We start from the raw sequence: 18,573 nt of genomic DNA on the forward strand, positions 1-18,573 counted from the left end.
AACATTTCTAGCAGCCCAGATGGCGGCTTTCAATGTGGTTGCTTGCTTAACCATTGGACCATAGTCCGCTGGTAGTCCAAGGGCAAACTTGTTGACCTTAGAGAGTTCTGTATGCACCAAATATGGGATAAACTTCATCTTTTCCGTGAAACTTGTAGTGTATTCAGTAACGCTCAATTTCCCTTTCTTCAAATTCTGAAACTCATTACTGATTTCCAGAAGGTCCTGCTCGGAGCAGTATTGCAGTTTTAGTTGTTCCAGAAAGTCTTCCCAAGACATTTTGCTTGCTTCTCCCTTGGGCATAGAGTCAGCTAACAGCTTCCACTAACTCAACACGCCAGATTTTAGCAGAGGGATCGCAAGAGCGGTCTTCTGCCTGTTGCTGCATTCGCAACTTTCAAACATAGTCTCCATTTCAGAGACCCAGTCCATAACTTGTACCGGCGTCGGGCTTCCGGATAGGCATGGTGGTTTGGATGCCATGAAATCCTTATACTTGCACCCACGACCATCATTTCCTCCATACTGGTTATTGCGTCTAACCACGGGTTGTTCGTCTTGACCAATGATCCCACTAAAGTTTTCTCCTTCAGACTGCCCTCCATTCTCCTCGGGCTCTTCCGCTTGAATTGACGGTTCTTCACGATTCTACCTAAGCAGGCGTCTTGTTTCTTCCATCTGACGATCTAACATCATTTGAATCATCATTTGTACACCAGCCATTGTTATCGGCTCAGGTGCAGCAGCTACGACAGGTACTTGCTCGATTACAGGCGGTTGATTCCTGTTTTCATTAGCATTTCCAACTCCGCTTCTTGTTCTCACCATTTTGATCTATACACCGAATAATTTCACCTTATTACTCCAAACAATTACATGCTAGTTCTAATATCGTATACATACGCTTAGAATCCTAAACACATAAACCTTCAGATCCGGTTGGCAACAAACCATAGATCCGAACAAATAATATCATATATGGCAACATATAACATTTAGCACATAAAAGCATTTTAGGCAACTTTCCTAAAATAAACTAGTGCTTGTGTCTAAGATCCAACAGACACACACCTCGCAATCTCCACTTAGCATCCTAAGTTTAAGTTTAGAAATCCTACAAATTCCTAATTCGCTTAAACTAATGCTCTGATACCAACTGTGACATCCCCAAAATCTCGGCCAGAAAAGACCAATTTCATTTATGCTTTTTAAAATAATTTTCAGAGTAAATCCTTTTAATTTTAAAAGAGATGCGGAATTTGTTCCCAAAAACAAAACATGATAAAATAGATATTTATCAAAACATTTCATAAAGAAATATGATTTCATTTCATAATCAAAAGTCGGGATGTCATGTTCCGATACAGGTCATAAAGCATAAACGATAACATTACAAGTCGTTCAACAAATATATACATATACAGACTTGTAAACAAAAACAACTTGATGTTCGCCCATCTTAAGCTCTTGCGCCACTTCCTGTAAAATAAATCAACTGAGTGGGTCAGGCTTGGGAGCCTGGTGAGCATATAGGGTTTTCAATCCACAATAATTATATTTAATTTCAACAATCAACAATAAACCCGATTACCCATTCCCGTTATCCTCACCTTACGTTCCTAAAAATAACGTCTATTATAAGGAACCTATTTCAGGATTTTTCATCGGGACGGACATCACTGCAGAGGGGCTTCCTCAACAATAAGTGTCCTAAAGGCAACCATGTGGGGGATAGAGTACACCGGTGAACACGTCGTTCACAACACCTACATGTAATGAGCCTGCTAGTGTTCCACAGGACAGTCTAGAATAGTCCGTGGTCGTCATCCGTACTCTGCTGAATGACTAGAATAACACCAATAACACCGAGGCCTCTCATCTGTTTATTACACACCAATTATCTACCCATGTTCTACCCAACATATTAGTAGATAAAAATATACGTTTTTATACATAGTTTAAAAACCTGTATAACATGTTTTAATCAATACATATTCCACATAACAGATGAGGCATACACACATAACATGTATTTCATAGAGAATACATCAGATCTATAAGATAGAAGAGAGTGAATATACACTCACACGTATAACAACCAAATATATACACCTAACACGTATTTTATATGAAATACTTCATAATATTGCGTTGGAATGAAAATAACTACACACTCACTTGATCAAAAGATGATCGGGCAGCACTACGGCTTGCAGAAGAGGTGTTTCTCCGTAGATCTGGAAGATCTTCACAAAACCGGGCTCCTCGCGGGCAGCGTTTCGGCTCGGGAATAACGCTCTTCGGGATCCTCGGGGCTTCGGATCTTACTTCGGGGCTCGGGAATATTACCGGGGCTTTGGGGTATAAACGACACACAAAACGAGGCAAAACTTAGAGAGAGGGAAGAGTTTGAACAAGAGAAAATGGCTGAATTCGAGTTCTATTTATAGGCTGCTGGGTCTGGGATTACGCGGGGCGTACTCGGGTTACGCGGGGCGTACTTTTACGTCACTGCGTGCGTCGACTGGTGGCACTCGAGTATTGGTCAGACAAGTTGCATCTGACTGAGTACGCGGGGCGTACTCAAATTACGCGGGGCGTAATTGACTTGTCAAACTTCTAAATTGCGTAACTTTCGCATACGAGCTCCGTTTTCGACGTTCTTTATATCCACGCGAAGGTCAGACCATACTCTACAACTTTCATTTAGACTCCGTCAGCTAATTTTGACTTTTATTTTTATTATTTATTTTTAGAAGGCCGGGACAGAAAAACTTCGTTATAAATTCATAACTTCTTCGTCTGACGTCCGTCCTCGCCTAACTTGTCATCGTTTCGCTACTAACAACGAGATCTTCGTTTCTCATTTAGATTGTTTCGGATAAAAACCGCTCGATCTCAAATCGAGTATTCGGGCTGCATACTGCCACGTCGAAACTTCAGAAAATCATAACTTCCTCATACAAAGTCAGATTTGGGCGTTCCTTTTATGCATGCTCTCAGTTTAACGAAATCTACGAATTTCGTTTAGATATCTAAGGCCAAATATCGCTCTATCTTAAATTCATATTTTACGTCACTCGGCGTCGTGTCGGTTCTGTCGCGAAACTTCGACAGGTCATAACTTCTTTGTTATAACTCGGATTTTGGCATTCCTTATATCTCCGGAATCCTTGTTTCGACCACTACAACTTTATGCAAAGATGGCGGGCTTATCTCACACTTAAATTTTGACGCTTATTTTATTCTTAACTCATTAAATTATAAAATTAAGAAAATACACACATAAATCACATAATTTAAATAATTCACAAATAATACATTCTTATTATTTCAAGTTGAGTTACAAGGTTAACCTAGACTATTACATTGCTAAAAATGGCAAGCCTAGAAATACGGGCGTTACAGGAACTCATCAAGTCCCTTAGCTGACTCGACGAGTCGGGTGGGGTTTGCCCATTTTTGAGTTGGTGATTGAGTGCAGTGAAGGATTAGGGCTTGATATGAATGAACTTTAGGCTTTCTGGGCATTCGATGGACTCGACAATTCATAAAGGTGACGCAGCGAGTTGACTTGGGATTCAGTGGAATGAACTCGGAAGAACTCGATGAGTTTCTGGGTGCACTTGGCGAGTTGAGGTCAACATGGCCTGTTAACCTTGATTGTTGACCTTGACTTTGACCAAGGTTTACCAGGGTTGACTTTGAGGGTATTTATAGAGTTGTGACAAGTTAATCACATGATGGCTACAGGCAATGAGGAGGAGCAGAGTGTGGGATATCTGATCTCATCTTATCAGTTCAGCATTCAAGAGGTGAGTCTCCTCACCATACAAATGGGTCGAAGTCACCAAGGCCAAACCATTTATGTTATGTGATACTCTACCTGAAGTTATATTATTAGACATGGTAGTTAGTTACATGCTAGGATTGTATGCTTATATGGAAGACCATGGGAGAGCCCATGACACCTGGATGTAAGACCATGTGGAGAGCCCATGACATTCCTACTAAAGACCATGTGGAGAGCCCATGGCAACATGATGTTAGACCATGTGGAGAGCCCATGACTTTCCTATAAAAGACCATGGGAGAGCCCATGGAACTTAGGTGTAAGACCAAGTGGGGAGCCCATGACATCCTGGAGTAAGACCCTGGGGATGAGCCCACGACATCCCTATACGTTACATGCATGACTTATGTGGTATATGTAGCTTTTATAGTTGATATGATATGTGTATATGTGGATTATGTGTGTGGTATGCTCTGGGGAACTCACTAAGCATTAGCTTACAATTTGTTGAATTGTTCCAGGTACATCTGAGCCCAAGGGCAAGGCTTGATGGCGTGACATGCACTCCCTCAGGCATTTCTTATAGGACACTCTGATAATTTGAAATAAAATTATATTTAATATGAATTTTGGAAATCAGTTGTATTTAGCATTTTTTTTTATTGTGGGTAGTATTTTGGTCAATCAAAAATGGAAATTTTCTTTTGAAAATTGGTTTGTTACACTTAGATAGTTCATCCGATAAAGTGATGCTTCCAGATGATTATAAAATTAGAATATGTGAGGATCGTTTGGGATTGGATAGATGGTCTTAGGACAAGTTATATATTTACACCTAATATATATCTTGCACGTATGATATTTTATCATTAAAATGTGATGGACTTGAAAACCCTACGTATCTCACTAGGTTTCCCAAACCTAAGCCAATGATATTATTACATCACAGGTAGTGGAGCCAAAGTTGAAACTGCCTGGTTAGGATCCTAAATGGAATAAAGAATAGGCTTGCATTATTGATTTTAGGACCTTTTTATTTGCGTTGCCGCGTATGTTCAAATATAAACGAAGGACATCATGAAGATTTTAATAAAATAACTTTTGTTATTTCAAAAATGTTTATTTAACTAGAAACTTCTGCATTTCAATACTTAAAAGCATAAAGAAAATTTTTTAAATTGGTTTTGAAAAATGAGGGATGTCACGTGCTCCATTCAAAATACCTAAACATGACATAAAAATACGAGCAGTACAGGAATTCCAGTGAAAAACATGAGTTGAACAATATTTAAACTAATGCGTACACAAATGCATAAAATATGGTACAAAATGCTAATAAAAACTAATATAAAAGATGCATAAAATGACATATACAGGTATCGTATATGTCCATATTACAAGCATCATAATTTTTTCTTACCAACTTGGAACTGGTTTGAAGCAAACCGACAAAACCACCTTGAGGTGATTACATGGTCAGGATTTGGCGAAGGGTTATATCCAGTGTTGCAAAACTCGGCCTACTCGGCCGATTACTCAGAATCGGCCCTCCACCGAGGCGAGTAATGTCAACTTGGCCAAAAAACTCGGATTTAATCAAAATCGGCCAAAATCGGTCAAACTCGGTCAAAAATGGCCCTCCACCGAGGCGAGTAATGTCAACTTGGCCAAAAAACTCGGATTTAATCAAAATCGCCAAAATCGGTCAAACTCGGTCAAAAATCGGACAAACTCGGTCAAACTCGGGCCTACTCGATCAAACTCGGGCCTACTCGGTCAAAATCGGTCAAACTCGGTCAAAGGGTCAAAATTATCATAAAAAGAGAAAAAAGTCAAGAATTTCAAGATTAATATGTATAATGCACTTAATGATTTATTATTTAACACAGACATGTGATTATTATAACATGTATATCTTAAATTTTCAGTAATTATCCACGTAGTGAGATAATTATGTGTATTTCAGTTTTTTATGTATTCACATGTATCTAATTTTGGTTATATATTTCAATCAAATTAGTATTTTAACTTATGATTTTGACATATATAATTTTCTAAAAAATATTTCTACGTGAATTACCGAATTCGAGTACTCCCGAGTACTCGCTACTCCCCAGTCGGCCGAGCAGGTACCGAGTAGCGAGTTGTACAACCTTGGTTATATCTAAAGTTTTTTTTTTGGGGGGGAGGGGAGGTATTTTAGTTGTGATCCATGTTTTTTGGTTGTAAAAATGTTGATTGTATATAGTGTAATATGGAAAAATAAAAAAATGATGTAAAAGAATATGAATGTATAGTGTGATTTTTATAGGTAAAATTTGTGTTTTAAAAAAAAATTATTTAAAAATTAGATGTTGAAACTTGAACGGTCCTTTCATCTGTCAAAATGAAAAGCCCCACTCCCATTGGTGGTTTAGCTTTGTGGTGAGCAGCACAATCGAACACGACAATCACAAATCACAAACGTTCAAGCCACGGTTGTGACCAGCTAGGACCACGAAGGCCCTTCATGGTCCGTATACTAGAAACCTTTTAAGACATTAAAAAATGAGCTGGATCCAAACTCTACGGAGAGACCCACTTTCGACAATGACTCAAAAAAAAAAAAATGCAAAGTATTTCATCAAAAACATTTATGATTAACCTTAAAAAGCAAAAGGAAATTAAACAATAAACAACTCAAAAATGGAAAAAATCAATTTCAATAAATTGCCAAAACACCAATAACTACAAACTTCCAAAAATTGAACCCTTTGAAGCACACAATCATGTCTAAATATAAATCTCCAATCCACCCACTTGTAATTCCCCATTCTCTCTCTCTAAAAGTCAAAACTTTAGCTTGTTTCTGTTTTCGTTTTATGTTGATTTCTTGATTTTCTTGAATTGGGGACGCATGCATCTGTGGAAAATCAATTTGATTTGATTCATAAATCACAAAAAAGGACATGTACTTTTATGGGTGTGATTGAGGTTTTCCTCGGAGAAATCACTGAATCTTGCAAGTCAAACACTAGTCAACAAACAGTCGACGATGCCTAGTTCAAGTAGCGTTTCTCGGAATTCGACCGCCGGCGGTGATAGTAATGTCACGGACCAGTTTCCGGCTGGTTTACGAGTGCTTGTTGTTGATGACGACCCAACTTGTCTCATGATCTTGGAGAAGATGCTAAGAAACTGCAAATACGAAGGTAAGTACAACCATACACTAAACGCACACCAACTGTTTGTGAAAAATCCTCACTGATTTATGAATTATGCCGAGAGTTACTAAATCTGGGTTTTTATTACTTCGATTAGATCACGGTTTTTGTAATATAATATGATTAATTTTCTTTACGCAATCCTCGATTCGATTTTCAATTTGCTTTTGTTACCCACTTGAAAATCGTTTATGTATTTATGATTTGTGTATAGATTTGAAGTAACTGATTCTTAGATCTTATAAATTTGCAGTGACTAAATGCAATAGGGCCGAGGTTGCTTTATCTTTACTGCGGGAAAACAAAAACGGATTTGATGTGGTGATTAGCGATGTTCATATGCCTGATATGGATGGATTCAAACTCCTTGTACACATTGGGCTTGAAATGGACCTTCCTGTTATCAGTAAGTCAACCACTTTTCAATCCTTTTCATGTTTCTTGATTTAAAAAAAAAAAAAAAAAAAAAATCCATGATCTATTTGTGTCCGAGATTTTCTTGGATGTGATCCTTGTTTGTAAATGTGATTGAGACCGTTTACAAGCTTTCCAGGACTTTTTTTCTTTTTGATGATTTTGATGCCGAGGGCATTCTCGTCTTTTGGTTTGATAAAACTTAACCATTTAGTGTTTAATGATATCAACTTCTTAATGGTTAAGAGAAGGTAGGGTTCCTTAACTATTTATAGATTTTTTATTCCGCTATCCAACACAACACAGTGAATGCCGACTGATTTAGAGGTGACCTTTGAATGGTTCTATTAAGAGGTTGTCAGATAACCCCAAATTTTTATTTTTGTCTCACCATGTTCCATCTGTCCCATTGACATCAGTTATAGTTTAGTCCAATCAATCCCAAACACACTACAACCTTATGTCCCATCATGTCAAGGTTAACAAACAGGACAAAACTTAGTTGTCGTGTCTATTAAAGTTCCAATATTTTACCCAAATTTACGAAAAACTCCCAAACTAAAATTTATTTACGAAAAAGCATGAATTACCTGTAAAAATAACGATTTGACCTTTTTTTTTTTTTCCTGGTTTACCGGTTTCATTGCTAACCTGGTTCCATTAAAGTCTTATTATTTTACCTTAATTTACGAATAAGTCCCAAACTAAAATTAAGTGATGATTTGGCCCTTTTCTCCCTGTTGTAATATTGCTGATGTGGACGTTTAGTCATTAAATGAGCTGATGAGATGGATAGGACAGGTTACATAATGGTAACTGAATACAGAATGAACAACTTACCAGAGAAAGTTAGCGAAAAGACAATCTACTCCTTTTAAAGAATTTTTGACTTTCGTTATATTTGGTTAAAATTGATTTTTTTTTTTTTTGTATAGTGATGTCAGCGGATGACAGCAAGAGTGTAGTGATGAAGGGAGTAACACACGGGGCATGTGACTATTTAATAAAGCCAGTACGTATAGAAGCATTGCGTAACATTTGGCAACATGTGGTTCGAAAAAAGAAGCGTGAATGGAAAGACATTGACACGACAGCAAGTTTGGATGATGTGGACAGGAAGGAGGAGAAACAGGCTGAAGATCCGGACTACTCGTCTTCTGCAAACGAAGGGCATAATTGGAAAAACACAAAAAGGAGGAAAGATGATGAGGATGAAGGTGAAGGTGAAGGTGAGGAAAGAGATGATTCTTCTTCTTTGAAGAAGCCTCGTGTTGTTTGGTGTGTGGAACTTCATCAACAGTTTGTTGCAGCTGTTAATCAGCTTGGAATCGATAGTATGTTTTTTATTGAGTAAATTACACAAATGGTCCTTATGGTTTGGGGTAATTTGCACGTTAGGTCCTTAACTTATTTTTTTAACTCGGAAGGTCCCTACGGTTTGTATTTGTTATGTGCTTGGTCCCTACAGTTTGTTTTTGTTACGTACTTGGTCCATGTCTTACCTAAAACGACTATTATTTAAATAAGAAAAAAAAAATGGTGGGGTAGGTAAGCTAAGGTGAGTGGGGTGGGGTTGGGTGTGTGTTTACTTAAATAAATTAAAATATCAAGGGAAAAATAGTATATTTAGGTAAGATAGGGACCAAGCGCGTAACAAAAACAAACAATAGGGACCTTCCGAGTTAAAAAAATAAGTTAGGGACCAAACACGCAAATTACCCTAAACCATAGGGACCATTTGTGTAATTTACTCTTTTTTATTTTATTTTTAAATAATTTTTTAAACATAATCAGCTTGTTTCAGTGAGTTGTTATGAAATTACTAATCTGTCCTTCGTGTACTTGAATCTTGTTTACGCAGAAGCTGTTCCTAAGAAAATATTGGACCTCATGAATGTTCCTGGAATAACACGTGAAAATGTTGCTAGTCACCTTCAGGTAAAAATTTTAATCCTAAACTGAACTAAAATTTTTTTAATTAATTTACGTTAAACATGATTGATTTTGGTTTTTTGTTATTCAAATATTTACAATTACATCTTCCTAAATTATTTTATTACAAAATTAGATTATTGTTTTAGTGATATTTAATATATTAAACCCCAAATATCGGTTTTTTCCTAAATTATTACTCTAACAGTATAGTTTTACTTTTTATAATTGTATTTAATATTTATAACATTTGGTGTAGAAATATCGTCTTTATCTTAGAAGACTCAGTGGGTCCCACCAATCAGGCGGAAATACCCCCTCGTTTTTCAGCACTCCCGATGCGGGATACGGATCAATTTCAACACTCAGTGATCTTGAAATTCAAGCTTTAGCCGCCAGCGGGCAGCTTGGTCAACTCGGTCAACTCCCGGGTCAAAGTCTTGCCACCCTCCAAGCGGCGGCACTTGGCCGGTCAGGCTACCCAAAATCCCCGATTTCCGTGCCTTTAATTGATCAAAGAAATATTTTTAGCTTTGAAAACCCTCAATCAAGATATGGTCAAGTCCAAAACCGCCAGGGGCATAATGGTAATATCAACAGGCCGATGAATTTGCTTCACGGGATTCCCACAACTATGGAGCCAAAGCAACTCATGGGGATGCAGGGTTCTTTTGCAGGGTTGACTAGTCAAGGTCTGATTCCCTTGACCGGTCAAAGTCAAAGTCAAAGTCAAAGTCATGTCTCTAGACATCCCGTTTTGCCTGGACAGGTAGTCTCCTCACCTGGGAATCATGTAACCGAGTCAACCGGGAATCGTTTTCAGCTTAGGGGTAGTTTGGGAATTCCAGGTTATGGTCTCGTAAACAATGGAAATCAAATTCAAACCAGACCTTTACAAGGGGCAGATTTGACCTTTGACCCTTCGTGCCATATGAATAAAAATATTCAAGGCCAAGGAGGATTGAATGTGGTTCAACATAACAACTACGATTCTGGTCAGAAAATCGGGGGTAGTAAGGTCATTTTCTCAACAGGGGAAGGAAGTGAGACACATGTTGTGGACAATTCTTCAATGCTTAAGGCCGAAAAGGTCAATTACAAAAGCACATTTTGCCCTGAAGAATACAGTCAAGATGATCTCCTAACCGCAATGTTTACACAGGTTTGTTACAACTGTTTTTTATTTTTTATTTTTTTCTATTAGAGTATTGTACGTTTTTCTTATTATTTATTTATTTGTTTATTTATTGGTATTGAGCAGCAACAACAGCAAGAAGGCATTGGACAAGGGGAAAACGAATTAGGGTTGGATTGGTATTCACTGGATAATCTCCCGGTGTAAGATGTGCTTCAACAATTGGACATCGTGCATTATCAGCCGTACATAGTTTAGTTTTTTTTTTTTTTTTTTTTCAGCTGAATTTTCAAAGATTTATAGGTTGTTTATTATGATATATGCAAACGCATATTTGCAGATAATTTGTTTTGTTTAGGTAGTTGATTGATTAACTTTGTGAGTTGGATTTGAGGGTATTTGCAGAAAATTGAATTAGTTTTAGGTTAACTTCATGCTTTTGCTTGTTTTTGAATATTTAAGATATTATTTTTTGGAAATTATTTGTTGGATTAGTGATGTAAAATGTTGTTGGTTTTTTATCGATTTGAATTGTATTATATTGTTTAACTAGGTGTAAAACCGGTGTGTTACACGGGTTAATTAAAAAAAATAAAATATTAAAATTTAAAGACACATACAAGTAATACAACAACAACTCGATAACTCTACCCTTAAGTATGAGCGTGTTTGAGAGCTTATAGTTTTTAATTTTTAACAAAATGTTCAGTTAGGCAAAAAGTTTTGTTTGTGAGTATGAATGTAACATTTAAAAAAAAACCATTGAGTCTTTTAATTAATTTTCATAATTATATTTAAAAATATATTTATATATTTATCTTTCTTAAACAATTATTTTTATACAATTTTATCCATTTCAAAACATTCCAAAAGGTTTCAACTATTTTTACCAAATACTTATCTAACAACTAAAAGCTATAGATCCACGTATCAATTATTTTTTTTACCCAACACGAGTTTTAATCAATGTTCTAAATAACGTAAGGCGTGGTTTGGCGGCAAGATAAAAGTTAAGTGACAAGCTTTGGTGAGTCATGACGTTTTTCAAGAATTGACTATATTATACATTAAAAGATATAACTCATATAATTATTGAATTTTATCAAGTATATATGAAGTTTTTAGAAGTCTTATATTAATATCTACACCACGCCTTAACTATATTATATACATTAAAAGATACAAACCCGTTTGGGACGTTTTCGTAATAGCTACGCCACGCCTCGCGCTATGGTACGCCTTGAGGCGCGCTATGACGCACTTTTTAGAACCATGCTTTTAATACACAAAATAAGATTGTATACTTTCTTTTTCTTTTAAACTTTTTTTTGGCATATATATATATATATATATATATATATATATATATATATATATATATATATATATATATATATATATATATATATATATATATATATATATATATATATATATAAGAGTTTTTACAATTATTAATATTCTCAAAATATATCAATCACGATTAAACCCTAAACCATGATGATGAACACCTAGGAGCTAATTCGTTCTTATAATTTTATGTCCATCAATATTTACGTAATTAATTTTCATGTAAAGTATTTATGATTTCAATTTTCAAACCTTATTTAAAGAAAGACAACACTGCAAAAATGGTTCATGTGGTATGTATTTTTTCTAATATTTAGTTCAAACATCGATTTTTTTGACTTTATGATTGTTTTAGCCATGTTTCAATGTGGTTTTAGGTCTCGTTTGATAATTTTTGTCTGGGAAAATGTTGTTTGGAAAAATATTGTATGAGAAAGTTCTATGACCGAGAAAGAAATTATGTTGTTTGATTGTACATCTGGCTGAATTTGCTGAATGATGAAAAATGACAATATTACCTTATTGTTATATACTTTAATGAATAAATTGTCTGAATAATTATAAAACCATACAAATTATCATATAAAATCAAAATTACACAATACTAATTTAAAAATCCAAATACAAATTGTGATACAAAGTAATTAAACGTAAATAAATTAAAATCCAAATACAATGTCGATTAGGTTGTTTTTAGTTTATTATTTTTCAAGTTGATGTTACATTGTTATTCTTTCTATAATTTTTTTTATAACCCAACGTGTGATTCTTGACCCGGTTTATGTTCGATATTGGTGGAATAGATGTAATTTTTTAAAATAAATTAGAATGATGGTGTTGTTGTCTTAAAAAAAATTAATTAGAAAATTGACTAAAACAAATAAATAATTCAATAAAGTAATATTTATTAATATTAAAATATTATATATTATAAATAATATTTATTAATATATAATAATCCAATAAAAGTGAATTAATCCATAAAAAAGAAACTAAAAAAATTATTTAAGAAATTAATAATCCAATAAAATAAAATTTATTAATACATAAATATTATATATTAAAATTAATATTTGTTAATATATATAATAATCCAGTAAAATAATAATAATCCAATAAAAAAAGAAATTAAAAAAATTATTTAAAATAAATTAGTAATCAAAGAAAGAAAGAGGTGAGGTTTGGGACAAGATTATCTTTCCAGCTCATTCAACTATAAATATATGATTTTTGGGTTTTCTAGGAAAGACATATGTTACCGGGAAAGACCCATTTTTTTGTACAAATCAAACAGTCTTTATTGTCTATTCAGCCAGAATGATCTGTTTGGACCTGAAAAGATGTCTATCAAATGTGGCCTTAGTCCCTTTGAAAACTAAAATCACTATAATACGTTATGTATTTATTTATTTATTTTTCTTTCATTCTTTATCTATTTAAATAATTAAAAAATAATAAAACTCTCATCTCTCTCATACCTTCTTTGTTCTCGTTGAACCTCTCAAATAAACCACTGAAGACTCAATGTTTCCAATGATCTCCACCCTCGAATAACCCATCATCATTGATGATTCTTCATTCACCGCTCAACACACGACTGCAATTTGCTTCCTCCTCGCACACCGTCGCCGCCTACTCCTTCCTTTGTTTGCCCTAACCCGTTTTCCCTCTAATCGTCGCCAATACACCTACTCCTTCCCTTCTTTGCCATAAATCCTCACATGAACTCACCGATTTCTCTCCATCAGGCACCAATGACGAACTTTGGAAAGTACAATTATTTATGCTTGGAATTCATCAATATATAACTGTCGCTTCCATTCTTTTTACTGTAATTTTTGTTCCATCGTGTTCATCGGAAAAGTTTTTGGTTATGTTTTTTAGAACTTGAACAGAGAAGGGGAATCGATGCTCGGTCCAGGACGTTCAGTAGGAGCGGGTGATGACTCCATTACTGGTGCAGGTGCTGGAGCATTGTGCTTCTTTGATCGGAGACTGACCAATATGGGTGGGGAACTCACTGGCTTTGCAACAGGCTTTATTATAGGTTTGATTTTGATTTTAGGTCAGACCGGTGATGTTTCCCCTTTGTATCTAAAAAAATAGATTCTAAAACTGGTTTGTACAAGTAAGGGTGTTTACGGGGCGGTTCTGTTCAGATAGTAAAAAATTTATGAACCTTGACCACAGGACGGGTACCTAACATGCACTAACCGAAACTGAACCGAATTATGAAATAAACTGAACCGAACTGAACTGTATGAAGGCGGGTAACCACGGTGCGGTTCATGGGTACCCGCTAAATACAAAATATAAAAATCATTAATAAAAAATATGAACTATGAGTAAATCATCAAGTCAGATAACTTGTTGAAGTTAAAATTATGTATTATAATTTATATAATAACAATAATAATAATATTAACAATAAAATGTATGAAAGTTCTAAACTATTGATTGAGTTTTGTTCGGGCTATTGGATTGTATGCAGTATCATGGATCAATTAAAAAAAATGTTGATGGAGTGTGGAATGTTCGAATGAAACTGGAATGATATTCTTATCATTTTTTTAATTTATATATATATATATATATATATATATATATATATATATATATATATATATATATATCAATGATGGTTCGTTCGGGTATCCGCAGATATCGAAATAACCAAACCGAATCCGTTCCGTAGATAATCAGTTTTTCCTGTTTCGGATTGACCGGATCGGCTCAGTTTTTTCGTTTTGCGGGTTTTTTGCACACCCCTATGTACAAGGGTGGGGAACTACTGGGAGATGAAGGTGAAAGAATGGGGTGATGTGTCTGATCGTAGGTGTTTGATATTCGGGTTCATCAGCGTATGTGTGTGTGTGTGTTGAATCAAGTTCATTAGTGTGTGAAAACTCATAGCAAGTTGAATCAGTGTGTGCAGTTTGTTGAATCGATGTGTTGTGTGTTGAATGTGTTTTTCGGATCTGAGAACTCCAGATTTTTTTTCTAGGGTGGTTCATCATCAATGTATGTGTGTTGAATAATAGTTCGTCTCTGTGTCTATTGAATCATAGTTTTTTCCTTATCAGATTTCGACACTACCTTATCATATTTGGGTTCATCAGTATGGGAAGATAATGGGGAGAGAGAGAGAGAGAGAGAGAGAGAGAGAGAGTTTTATTATTTTTAATTATTTAAATAGATAAAGAATGAAAGAAAATTAAAAAATAAATACATAAGGGTATTATAGTAATTTTAGTTTTAAGAGGGACTAAAACCACATAGAAAACATGATCAAAATGATCATGAAGCCAAAAAAGTCAAAGTTTAGACTAAATCTTAGAAAAAATGAATACCACAGGGGGATCATTTTTGTAGTTTTGTCTTAAAGAAACTAGGAGCTAATTCACCGACTATATATATTAGCATATATATCATTTCCTATTATTGTAATTTATACATTTAGTGTTTATCTTTCCTTAATAAAGAGGATACCATTTATTGTATTTAGGGATAATGTCTTGAAAGTGTAACAAACTTTTAACTTTGTTCATATTTAATCACTAATTTTTTTTTCATGCTTGATTTACCCCTAAATTATTTGAAAATTTTCATATTTCACCCTTATGACCGGTTACAACTAGTCAGCAACCGATCATAAGGGTAAAATGTGAACATTTCAAATAATTCATTGGTAAATCAATCACGAAAAAAGTTTAATAATTGAATATGAACTAGTTGAAAGTTTGTTACCCTTTCAAGTTATTATCCATTTTTGTAATAATCATTTAGTTTATTTTGCTTATTGGTAACAATTACTCAGATTAATAATTTTGATTTCAGTCTCTATGATTTGTTTTGTGTTGTGTTTGTAAGAAATATTACAGAATAGAATGCGTATCTCATAACCATGTTGTAGTTCATTGCTTTAATCCTAGTCAATGAGATAAACTTTTAACTAGACTTTTTTTATTCACATATAATTGAAACGCCAACCCATAAAGAAGAAATAATCAGCGGATTTTTACAAAAGCAAAAAGACACATATACGAGCAATAAAACGAAAATTAGATTGAAAATTAAAAGGAGCATGGTGAGAAGGTATATATAGAGACAAGTAATAACTAGGAAAAAAAATATTTACAAAACAAGTTGAAAGTAAAAACAGTAAAAACAAGGCAAAATGCACTTACACTACTCATGTACTACTCCACGACCTTGATCTTATGCATCCACACTCTCTAATCAAAAGCTTGTGTTTTTGTATAGACAAAAACCTCATTCAAATTTAACATTGCATTATCTTCAGGCGTATTTATCATATGTTCTCTTGTTCGTGCATGATCTACAACCACCGTTAAGCCGTTGTCTATGTCCTAAGTATATTTCTAAAACCACAACAAGCTTTGTTATTTCAATGTCTATATGATTAAAGTCGTTTCTATTGTATTTCTAAGTGTTGTTTCTAGTAGCTTACACAATAAAGGTATATCACACGATTACAACAACATCCACACTTTTGTGACCTTCATATTCAGCTCGTGTTCATACTTAATAACATTGAGAACTATTTATAGGATAATAGCTTGAAAGGATAACGGACTTTCAATTTGGTTTACATTTAAATACTGAATTTTTTTTTCATGCTTGATTAACCACCTGAATTATTTGAATTTGTTTATAGATAAAATTGCAAAAATGGTCCCTGTGGTATGCATTTTTTGGGGTTTTAGTCCAAAACTCGACTTTTTTGGTTTCGTGGTCCTTTTAAGCTAGTTTTGTTGTGTTTTAGTCCCTCTGAATAGTAAAATGACTGTAATACCCTTAGGGTATTTATTTTTTATTTTTCTTTCATTTCTTCTTAAATCTATTACTTATCTATTTATTTTGGTAATTAAAAAAAATAAGGACATACCTTCTCTCTCTCTCTCTCTCACTCTCTCTCACTCTCTATCTCTTTTCTTCCTAAAAAGAACACACACAGTTGAAATTGGTTTTGTAATTCAAGAACTCAAGATCAAAAGCATCATATGCACACCTATATTCATTTTTGAAATCGATTTTGTATTTCATTTATGAAAATGATTTTGTATTTCGTTTCTGGAACTTGATTTCAAAAATTAAAACATATACACACAAACAAATTAGTTTTCGGGGATGAACTCGTATGCACAAATCGATTTCCAGAAGTGACTTTTGTTTTCGTTTTTTTTTTATGTTTCAGAAATGATTTGAAGAACAAATGATTCATATTCGATATTGTTCCACCTATTACTTGTGATTTCATCGCCCTTGACCCAATCACCACCGCCAACTGTACTATATGATTCCCCCCACCCATCATGTAACATCTGGGAATTTGGGTATATCTATTTAACCCTTCTCTTTTGTCAAGTTGTCAAGATTGGTCCCTAAGTGGGAAAAGTTGCAAATGAGTACGCTGGGCATACTGGAGAGTACGCTGCGCATACTCATGCGCTTGAAATGGACGCAGACTCCTTAAGGTACGCTAGACGTAACTGGTCCAGATGCAAACCCTAATTTGAGGCTTGAACCCTATATAAGGAATGATATGGCCTTATCCTCAGCCACCATTTCACAGAGAGAAACCCTAAGAGAGCATTTCCTTCGTCCTAAAGCTTGTGTGTGAGTGTTTTGAGCTTCAAAGTGCCATTTCAAGGTGGTGAAGGAGAAGGGGAGGTCATTGTAGAAGCTAGAAGTTTGTGGGCAAGAGTATATCTGAGTTCTTCAGAGGTTGGAGCTTCCTTCTGAGGTAAAAAGCTCAAAGATTTCCTTGTCTTTTGTGATTTGTGCTTCTTGGACCAATTTTTAGGGTTTTTGGTCCCAAAATGGAGACTTTATGAGCAAATGGTCTCCATAAGACTAGATCTGCCATATTTCAGAGTAAAATGAGTTGTATGTTCATAAAAATGTGATCTTGGACGAGATTATTGAGCCATGCATGAGATCTAGATCTTTTGAGGAAGGAGGAAAGGTGTTAGGGAGTGTAGAGACCTTTACAGCCTTGCAAAGGCTTAAAGGTTCCGACTTTATGATTTAAGGACTGTTAGGGAGCCTAGATCCAAGAGATGGGCTAAGGTCTTAACGGGTTAAGACCCAAAAAATGGATTAAGTGAAACGGAAGTTACACGCCGTGTAATTCTAGTACGCCCCGCGTACTGGTTGAGGTCCCCGATCAGTTCTTTGGGCGTTTGTGTATGCTGAACGTACCAAGGAGGTACACCCCATGTAACCCCTCTGTGGGCTTTTGGACTAGAGTTGATATTTGGGCCTTAAGTGTTGGGCTTGAATCCTTGGGCCTGCGTAGTTGAGCATATGAGTAGAGAATTAATTGATGTCTTGGGCCTCATGTTAGGCTTGTCTTGTAGGGTGAGGTTGTGCCTTGGGGAAACCCATTTATTATTGGGCCTTGGTGGACCCAATGGAATTAGAGCATCAATGGGCTGGTAATTGGTCTATCTTTAGACCTAATAAGTGAAAGGTTGGTCCTAGTTTCTAATCGTGGCAATAATGGGATTTGACACAGAGTTAGATGTCGGTGTTTAGTAGCAGCGTGCCTAGAGGATGATTCTTCATTCCAGGTGAATCTTCTCACTATACGTTACCTAAAGTGGTACTTATGTGGACCGGAGGATCTTATGTGTTACATATGAGATTATGTGAATCTATGTGCTATGTGATATTTGTATGTTATATGATTGTATAGACCGGACCGGAAGGTCCAGAGATAC

General features: G+C 35.1%; 1 protein-coding gene across 2 annotated transcripts; it reads left to right on the plus strand.

The window, feature by feature from the left end:
• The first annotated feature begins 6,532 nt into the window (after positions 1–6,532).
• On the plus strand, positions 6,533–10,906 carry LOC145000814 (two-component response regulator ARR2-like). Of its 2 annotated transcripts, none has more exons than XM_078960097.1 (6): positions 6,533–6,984; positions 7,250–7,402; positions 8,346–8,744; positions 9,272–9,348; positions 9,602–10,504; positions 10,604–10,906. In XM_078960097.1, the coding sequence occupies exons 1-6, from the start codon at positions 6,828–6,830 to the stop codon at positions 10,682–10,684; spliced, it is 1,770 nt and encodes a 589-aa protein (XP_078816223.1). In that variant the 5' UTR covers positions 6,533–6,827; the 3' UTR covers positions 10,685–10,906. The 2 variants fall into 2 exon arrangements, with proteins under 2 accessions (XP_078816223.1, XP_078816224.1); XM_078960098.1 differs by having other exon boundaries at positions 8,346–8,639.
• The last annotated feature ends 7,667 nt before the right edge of the window (positions 10,907–18,573 follow it).

Source organism: Lactuca saligna, chromosome 6 (genome assembly GCF_052625555.1).
Source record: "Lactuca saligna cultivar CGN05327 chromosome 6, ASM5262555v1, whole genome shotgun sequence".
Classification (NCBI taxonomy): Eukaryota; Viridiplantae; Streptophyta; class Magnoliopsida; order Asterales; family Asteraceae; genus Lactuca; species Lactuca saligna.

Bases quoted from the DNA above. Each gene is read 5' to 3' on its own strand.
- LOC145000814 (XM_078960097.1), top strand. From the start codon at position 6,828: ATGCCTAGTTCAAGTAGCGTTTCTCGGAATTCGACCGCCGGCGGTGAT. The intron at 6,985-7,249 runs GTAAGTACAACC...ATAAATTTGCAG, and splicing joins AAGAAACTGCAAATACGAAG to TGACTAAATGCAATAGGGCC. The intron at 10,505-10,603 runs GTTTGTTACAAC...GGTATTGAGCAG, and splicing joins TAACCGCAATGTTTACACAG to CAACAACAGCAAGAAGGCAT.